General features: G+C 40.0%; 1 protein-coding gene across 2 annotated transcripts; it reads left to right on the top strand.

The window, feature by feature from the left end:
* Positions 1-280: 280 nt before the first annotated feature.
* Positions 281-9444, top strand: barr (non-SMC condensin I complex subunit H). Of its 2 annotated transcripts, none has more exons than XM_028302281.1 (12): positions 281-570; positions 3153-3314; positions 3629-3829; positions 4143-4305; positions 4517-4625; positions 4739-4912; positions 5051-5172; positions 5538-5747; positions 6689-6926; positions 7807-7981; positions 8635-8745; positions 8853-9444. In XM_028302281.1, the coding sequence occupies exons 1-12, from the start codon at positions 442-444 to the stop codon at positions 9153-9155; spliced, it is 2097 nt and encodes a 698-aa protein (XP_028158082.1). In that variant the 5' UTR covers positions 281-441; the 3' UTR covers positions 9156-9444. The 2 variants fall into 2 exon arrangements, with proteins under 2 accessions (XP_028158082.1, XP_028158081.1); XM_028302280.1 differs by having other exon boundaries at positions 7807-8137.
* The last annotated feature ends 224 nt before the right edge of the window (positions 9445-9668 follow it).

Genomic DNA, 9668 nt, shown 5'->3' with positions numbered 1-9668 from the left:
TATCATATAATTAACCCAAGTTCCATCCCATCCCACTTGGTCCCATTTTGTAACTCGTCATGAACTCGTCTCACTCACAAACTCACGAAATGGCACAAATCAAGTCGGCCTCGACGTGTATTGTCAACATAAAAAAAGAAGATCTCTATTCCTTCGCACCTGTTAAGTGTGCATAGTCCTTTATTAAAATAAAACCGAAGAGTTGGCTGTATATCATAAAGCCCTTGCATTTTCCTACAAAAGGAAAGAAAAAAAAAACAAATTTGATTTTTGACTTGACACATGAAGCTGTCAAAAAAAAAGCCAACGGTCGTTTGAATTTCAATTTCATCGAAAATATTATTTTTCATTTCGTATTATCTACAAACAATAGTGAATTAACTAATTCATTTAAAAGTGCAAGTGTTAATACACTGTACAGTTTTGTATATCAATGTTACAATGGTGTTGGAGACTCCAATAAGTTCGCGAGCTGGATTCCCAAGACTCAGCAGCAGTGGCGGGAGCGCCAACAGTTCCATCCGACGACGGAGTCTCATACCGCAGAGCCGTGTAGCAGCAAGAGTTGAGGTAAATAAGAAGCTTTCATATTCCTTGCTTTATTAATCTAAGATTCCTTGCAAGTTTGTTAATTAAATCACCAAAACTGTTTATTGTTGACTGTGTACATCTAAACTAGGGTTTCTGCTCGAGCTTTCTCGAACTCGAGAAAACTCGAGAAATTTGGCTTCATTCGAGACGAGAAAAAAATTACCGGAGCTCGAGAATTCTCGAGTTTCGATTTTGAAGCTTTAATATTCTTAAAAGCCTATTTTCTTAGACAAAAGTAAGTTTTTAATTATTTAATAGTCAACGTTGCTTTTAGACTGGCCTAGACTTTCCTTTTTTAACTGATTTGATTTGCAAAAGTAATGATCTCAATCGAAACTAAGTAATAATGTTCACCAACAAGTATGATATATTTATTATGTAGGTATGTTTAATCTGACTGATTTAAAGACTGAAAAATTTGTTAACTAGACAGTCACCTTACCTAACAGACGTTAGGTTAGGTACTCGTGCCTCCTCGTAATGTTTATTCAAGTCGTTATCTGTAAGAAATTTAAAAATTTATTAAAAAGTTTTTTTTTGTTCATAAAAAAAACTATTTATCGTAATTTTGCTATTTGAACTTGTGTTCTTTAGAAAACAAGTGATTCAATTGTAGCTCCAGATTTTTATTGTTATTTATCCTTAAAGTACATGCGACTTTATGACTTTTGTTATTAATCAGTAGGTAAATATTAATTATGAAAGATTTTATTTTTTGTTTATTTCCTTACCAAAATAAGTGTTACTAAATTCTAATATTGATTGTTGTGCATAAAAGTAGGTATAATAGATTAAAAAAACCTGTGTTTTTATTAAATTTCAACCGATTTCAGCAGTTTTCATTAAAAGACTCGAGACCCGAGAAAACTCGAGACTATGGCCTCGAGAATTCTCGAAACTCGAGAAAAAAAATAGGTCGAGAAATCAGAAACCCTAATCTAAACCAGCGTTGCCAGTTTTTTTTTTCACCAAGTCGGGACTTTGGTACTTTTTAAGTGAAAATAGCGGGATTCTTCCGTCAGAAGCGGGACATAGTAAAAAAACGTATAATAATCAAAGGTTTTCAAATATTTATCTTTTTATTTGACTTAAAATTACGTTTACGTGACAATAGAAAGCAAAAGTAGCTATAGAAAATGTATTTTAACCCTCCGTGTATGAGGTGACTAAAAGTTACGTCCCGTACCAGGTGGGGTATGACACACCCCAATATACAAAGTGATAGTTTTCATTCAACATTTTTTTAGATGGAATTTAATATTTAATATTGATTATTTACGTGTGCTAATTACGTTTAAGAAATGCTCTGAGCTGAAAATATGTATTATAACATTTTTATCATAAAAAAACAAAAAGACACAATTTCCGTTGTTCTTGTAATTTAGGAATCAGTTTCCTATGTATAATTTTTAATTAGTGCCTTTAATTATGACAACCGTTTTTATTTCACAAAGTACAAGTAATTTACTTATAATTTTAAAGTAAATTAAAAACTGGAAGGGTATAAATTTGTTTTGATCATCGGTTTTCAATTTACCACAATTCTGATGAAAGAAAATGAGTATGCTCAATGCATAAAATGGGAGCGTAACAATTTTATTTATTTATAAAATATGTTATTCCATTTCAGGAGCCCATAAATTGTATCACCAAGTATAAATTGTAGCCCATAAGTGTATGTTCACATACATCTTCGGGTCTCAGTACTAAATTTCCAGATTCGCACTAAAAGTCATCTCATTTGACTAAAAGTGCTTGAAAATTTCAGACACCGTAAAAATCACGAAAAAGAATATTTGTATTGAATTTTATTCAATTGACAAAGCTAAAAATATAAAAATTACACCAAAACTGTTAGATTTTTTTTAAAACTTTTTAACAACGTCCCGTACCAGGTGGGGTGTGTGACACCCACACGCACTTTAAAGGCATGTAACTCAGTTGGTAGTTATCGCTGGACTGATTTTGCAACGCTGATCGAAGCAGCAGTGTCATAATTCCAGCTACTGAGAATTTCAAATTCAGCACTTGCAAATTTTTAAAATTGTGGCTATTTTTAAAGGACTGGGGTGTGTCACACCCCACCTCGTACAGCGAGGGTTAACAATAAAAATAATATTTTAAATCAGATTTAGTACGTACGCCACGTACGGTCGAGTTCTCTCCGAAAAGCGGGACCGAGCCTGTCCCGCGCGGGACATTTAAATTTGATTTAAAAATCGGGACGTCCCGCCAAAATCGGGACGTCTGGCAACGCTGATCTAAACCTAGGCTTTAGTAACCAAGTACATAAATATCATAATGTTAATGAAATCTGAATACATCTCCATTGTAAGCAAAGGGTTCTGGATGTGATGTTTGTTAGATATAACTAGTGTTAATTCTAGAAAGAAATTAAACTTATCTATGCTGCCAAATAATTTTGTAATTTGAATTTAAATGAGTACTTACTACAATTAGGATCTGCTTAACTTCACTTACTTAGTTACTGGTTAGTTATGCTGGTTTAAAAGTCAATAAAATTGATGTCCACAGTTTTCTTATTGTTATGATTCCCCCAGGATCAAAATGATGATGATGCTGAGCGTTCATCCCTGGTGGCATCGGAGCGGGCGGTGGCGACGTCCACACCGCAGGCATCTCCCCGGCGTGGACGGGACACCATGTCCTCGTCCCCACAGAAGGAACACTTCCAGGGATGCCTCAAGCTGTATGCGGAGAATGTACGTCTAAGGTCTTAATTACAAAAGATGCTCTAAACTTGATTCAAACTCAAGCACATCATCTGTTTGATCTAAAATTTATTACTATTGAAAAGTTACTTATTATTCATAACAAAAAACTATCGAAACTTTGTCTACATTTTGATTACTAAGAAGAATTAATTTCTTTTCCATGAATCTGTTTTTCTTTCAATAATTAGTTTTGGAAATTTTCCAATATTAAATTATTTAAAAAAAGAGTTGGATAATTTTTAATTATTTGTTGCATTACATACATATTGCACCACAATAATGAATTACCTTTTCTTTTCTAGAAAATAAACAAAGACAATGCATGGAATCTACAACTGATAGACTTTATGACTTCGATGTTACGACGGCATGACTCCCGCATGGAAAACCTTCAGACAGCATCCACGGTAGTGGACGCTTCGGCGAGGATATACTCTTTTAGGGTAGACGCTGTGCACTATGACGTGCTGAAAATGGCTGGTGGATTAAGCAAAGCTGCTCAGGTAAGATAATGTCAAGTTAATTTTAGTCCGACTATACTTATATTTTTTATTACATAGTAACTAACACACACAGGCCATGAGGCCACTGAGATACGAGCATATGCTTGGTGCAGAGATGGGTAGTCTAAAATTGTACATTTGACATCATATAGAAGTAAACCTCACTTTTATTTACTGTTACATATTCACTTTAGATGTAGTCTAAAAGTACGATGGACTGAAAAGATTGCTCATTTATCAATCGCTTCATGTTGTACACCGATGTTAAACATTAACTTAGATCAAAATTTAACCTCATTTAAACAATTTTTAGACAAAAAGAGGTAAAAAAGACGACGACGGACTCACGCAAGACGAAGGGGCGGTGGATGGCGACTCCGCTCCCGCCAAGAAGCAGAAGAAAAAGAGATCTAAAGGCGCCATCGCTGCCAACCCTGAGGTGTTCAATGGAGATTTTGATTCTAACGATTGTATAGGTAAGGCTAACACTAATCTAAGAATTTGTCTAAGGTTGAATAGAAAAAAGATTCTACCCTTATGGTAGAAAAAGAAGTAAACGTAATATTTTCTCATAATTCTTGTGAAAAGAAGACAGTGTTTTCACTTTCTTGTATGTAGTATTTTTTTTATTTAAAACATTATCTAAAAAGTTTCTATTATTCTCATTTAAAACTTTTTCATTTACAGATCCATTTTTCGAGAGGCTTGCTGCAACAACGGGCGATGTGACGTCATCGAATCGAGCATTCAATGCTTCTTTGCCTATTCATGACAAAACATTAGCTTTAATTTTGAGGTGATTATTTAGTAAAACTGCCTTAAAACTAAGTCAAATAAAAAAAATAATTTACAAGTAGGCTTATAAAAAACTCTTTTACACAGTTTTTATCAAATTAATCCTTTTTCCAGAACTGACCTAAATTTCCTGGAGCCTATCAAAGAGAATGTCCCAGAAGAAATGGAACTGACAGAGCGAATATCTCTAGCTATGAAGCTGCTGCCAGCATTTACTGAGAATGATCAGATATGCGAGCCTTTTACTGGCTTCTCAATAAGCAACTGGGACCCTGATAGTGAAGATGTGTAAGTTGATTATAAATTTTTTGTTTTAATCTTCTTGACTTTTTAAGTTACCTTTAGACTGCCAGTGTTCATACCTATTTTTAAAATCCCATATTTTTAAAAATAAGTTTTTGTGTATCTTTTCTTATTTGTATGCAGTGACCGTGTAACCAACTGGGTGGAGGAGAACCGATTGAATTTGTCGCAACAAGCGCTCGCGTTTGACGTGAATGCCGAGGTGGAGCCTATACCACAGGATGAAGCTCACAATGACTTGTATGGTGAGTTTATCAACCTGTATACTGTAGTCAAGTAAAGTCGGAAGTTGAAAAATAAAGAATTGAGTTTGGGAATAAAAATTTATTATTGCCCAACTAAACTTATTTTTAGATAAAAAGTAAAATGCTATTTTTGTAGCCTCATTCTGTGTTTTTTTTTAGCTATATTAATTAAGGCTCTGTTAGTCAGCATAGGCGTTCGACAGTTTATAGTAATGCAGGTGTAGTGTACTCATGTGCCTCAAAAAAAAAAGAGACTCCGCGACAATATGACGTGTGACGACGTTGTCATGACGTCTGCACTGCGCATACGTTCACAGAACGCGTACCCTGAAGCGTTTATCAATATAAACTTTGCCATTTCACAGATGACGAGCCCCTCGGCGGCATCGACAGCGAAGAGGAAGCCGAGGCAGCGTTAGCCGCGTGCGCGCCGCGAGTGGCCGCCTGCCCGCCGGCGCGGCTCACCGACATGCGGCCCGGCGCACCGCACGACTCGCGGCTCGAGTATTCCTACTGTGGCTCCATCGTGGCCGCCTGGGCCGGGCCGGCGCACTGGCGCCTGCGCAACAACAGAGGTCAGTGACCCGCGCACCACCGACATGCGGCCCGTACTGCGGCTCCATCGTGGCCGCCTGGGCCGGGCCCAAGCACTGGCGGCTGCGCAACAACAGAGGTCAGTGACCCGCGCACCACCGACATGCGGCCCGTACTGCGGCTCCATCGTGGCCGCCTGGGCCGGGCCCAAGCACTGGCGCCTGCGCAACAACAGAGGTCAGTGACCCGCGCACCACCGACATGCGGCCCGGCTAGGGTTGCCAGGTCCAAAAACACAAAATCCGGACTCTGTGCTTCATTTGGCCGGACATTTTACTCTAAAAGCAATTAGTGTCATAGCTCACGAGTGAGTACTATCATCATCGGTTGCCCAACGTCCTGATGCGTGCGCTTCATATCTGTGGTTCGACTTTTGCCTGGCGCGGCAGCAAAATAAAAAGCCGGACAGGCCGGACAAGACCGTAAAAAGCCGGACACCTGGCAACCCTAGGCCCGGCGCGCCGCACGACTGTACTCCTAGTTTATCGATAAGAAAAACATCGAACTATGTACATCATGCATTGAGGACAATAAATATAACATAATGGCGCTGTGGCAGGGCCGTCTTTAACCTACTAGGGGTTCTGGGCACTCAAAGGGGGCCTTTGTCATCTGGAAAAAGGACTTTTTAACAGATGGGGGCCCGCCTGCAACCCCCTGGGCTGGTGCCCAAAGTGCCTAGTGGAAAAGAGGGGCCTGCTAAGGCCTTGGTTTCCACCAAGGTAGCGCGTTTCATTTTCCAATAATGAATGAAATCTAATTGGCCAAATTTCTGCGCTTCGCTCCGCCTTGGTGAAAACCGGGCCTAAAATATCTTGATTAACTACGTGGAATAAAAAAAACTCTTGCTAGTTTAAAATACCGAATGTTACAGTGAAATATATATTCATAATTATTAAAGTAACAATATTATTATTTTCAGCATCAAAGCAATCCGAGCGGACCCAATCCACCGGCGGCCGACTAACAGTAGAAGGCAAGAAGCCTCCGCGGACGAAACGTCAACTAGACTTCCAGAACGCCGGCCTAGCGTTCGACTGCCGAGGGACTCCCGTAGGCGAGTACGAGCCCGCTCAGCCGGCCAAGATCATGATCAGCAGGAAGACGCTGGCCACGGGGCACACGTGGAACGAGACCAACTTCAAGACGCCTATTGACAGGTAGGTGTATAAAATAGTAGTCTAAAGTCCGGTCGCCGAGCTCGTAGAATTTCGTCCAATGACCCATCCTTATCGCTCACGCGTAATTATATTGCTGTCGTGACAGCGACGGGCGGCCGCAGTGAGTGTGCGAGCCTGACTTTAGAATAAATGAGAATTATCGTTTTTATACGCAACAGTTCGCACCACTGGCGATTGACATGACCATATTCTACATAAATGGCACCATCCTTGGCACCACTGTCCCTAGGACGTGAGTGCAAATGCGACAGTCCTCCTATCGCTTCAGCGCTCACCACTTGGCGCCATTAGCAAGTGACAGTAACCTTACTCTACAGTGGCGCCAACTGGTCAGCGCTGTAACGATAGCCCTCATTGAAACGACTGCTTAGACGCTAGCTCCCGTGAGACAATACGAACCCGCTTGCATAGTTTTGATCCGTAAACACTGGTTTCTTGAAAATTTAAAATATTTATTTGCAGAATGTGGTACATTAGATGTTACATTATAACACTACTTGAAACAATTTTGAATGAGATTTGTGTCATAGAATACTAAAAATCTTCGTATTTATTAGCGTATTAAAACGGCCCTCCTCTAAGCTAAAGACGCAGGTTCACACAAATGTTATCTCAGTGTAGAAGAAGGTTTTTATGCTTTAGGAACTATAATTATTTTCAATGACATCATCATCATCAACAGCCCTTTACAGTCCACTGTTGGACTAAGAGCCTCCTCCATTATAGTGGAGGGTTTTGCCATAATCCCCATGCTTGGCAGGCGGGTTGGATTTTTTATGTATTTCTTTTTAATAAATAGTATTTTTTCCACTGTTTTTCATTGTTCCTGTTTTACAAACTCAATATCTTCCATTTCCAGAGGCCTAGACGAATCCCACTTCCGCAAGCTATTCCTGCGCCGCAACGTGATGCTTCTACGCAAGCGGGACCTGGAGCGGAGCAAGCAGCCGGAGCCCGAGCCCTGTGTGGAGGAGGCGCGCGACTACGACTACGACAACGAGAACGACGCCTCGTACTGCCCCAACAACGTGCCTGTGAGTAGTGCGGCCCTCCGCCGTGACGTCACGCTTCTCCGCAAGCGGGACCTGGAGCGGAGCAAGCAGCCGGAGCCCGAGCCCTGTGTGGAGGAGGCGCGCGACTACGACTACGACAACGAGAACGACGCCTCGTACTGCCCCAACAACGTGCCTGTGAGTATATCATCATCATCATTTAGGTTCCACTGCAGGAGGACAACCAGTGGCGTAACTATTGGGTGGCAGAGCTGTCAAAATGCCACGGGACCCACCTCCGACCTGTGGGGCCTCGATGATATAACTAAAATAGAAAGACACGGGTCTTAGCTAAATGAGTTAACATTATGTCGATTCAACGATCCTTGATATTGCCCTAATATAACAACTTCCCTTCCCTGTAAGTAAATATCATCATCAGGTTATTTAGGCTCCACACTGAAGGAGAACAAGGAGTCTTAAGCTTCGCGTTTGCTCTCGCTCCAATTCTTACCGATTTTCTTCGCTACAGTGCGTCGCCAAGTTTGCTTGACGCGATCACATTTGTCTTTTCCTTAGGGGTTTCAATCCTGCTTGGGGATGTGATCGGGGTCCCTTCGGAGAGTGGCTGATCCAATTTTAATGTTAAAATGTGAACTAACATTTCAAACATAATTATATGGTGTTTATTTCAGGATGGTGATGACTGGGGCAACGAAGACGCGACAGCTGCGGGCGATTTACACGAGCAAGTAAAGGCGGCCGAGCCCGAAGAACTTGGTGACATGCTGGAACCACCGACTAAGGTAACTACCATAAACTAAATGTAATAGAAACCACATAAGTACAACTATAGAGGAAAAAATATTAGTGACTTGGCAACGAGAACTAAGCATATTTGTATAATTTACAGGTGGCGAAAATCTTCATACCATACGCGATGCGAGCGAAAAAAGTTGACATGAAACAACTAAAGCAATGCACGTGGAAAATGCTGACAGAGAAGACTCCAGAAGGCGATATAGAAGATGTTTCTCCATCTACATTCTTCTCCATATACACGCGGCTACCTAACAAACTGTCCAGTCATATGAGAGAGTCGCTCAGTGTGCCGCTAGCCTTACTGTCAGTGCTGCATTTAGCAAATGAGAAGGGACTCATCTTGGAGAAGAAAGACGACTTGAAAGATATTGGGATTGTCGGACTTATAAAATAAATAATCAAGTATACATTCAATGTGAACATTGCCGGTTTGTGGTTAAGTTCAATATCACACAGACGCCATTTTATTCATTTACGAATGACAATTTGGTGTTGTAGAATGTAGTAGGAAAATATATTTGTCACAACTAAAGAATTTACTAGTGCCTAATGCTGAGCATTAAATTGTACATAATAATTAATGAACTGAGACTTTTCCAATGATATTTTGTGTGCCAGTTGTAAACTATAAGTTTCATGATTGTACAGATCTTTTTGTAATAGATTTTAATTTTGTACTTTATTTTTCTGATTAATTGTTAAGAAACAAAACTTTAACTAATAAAGTATGTAATGTATTTTTATTTACTTGTTTGCTTTCAAACCCATTCATTACCAGTCCAAATGAAGTTGAATTTGATTAAAAAAAACCCACCGCAAAAAGAAAAAGTTAAGGAACGAAGAGCTGCTGATGACATTGACAACGGCTGAACCGATTTTGATGAAACATGTCTATGAAGCACGTGCC

This window comes from Ostrinia furnacalis, unplaced genomic scaffold (assembly GCF_004193835.3).
Source record: "Ostrinia furnacalis isolate ACB-3 unplaced genomic scaffold, ASM419383v2 OfSCF1098, whole genome shotgun sequence".
Taxonomy (NCBI): domain Eukaryota; kingdom Metazoa; phylum Arthropoda; class Insecta; order Lepidoptera; family Crambidae; genus Ostrinia; species Ostrinia furnacalis.
The sequence above is the reverse complement of the archived record's forward strand: the minus strand, read 5'-3'. Positions and strand labels throughout refer to the sequence as shown.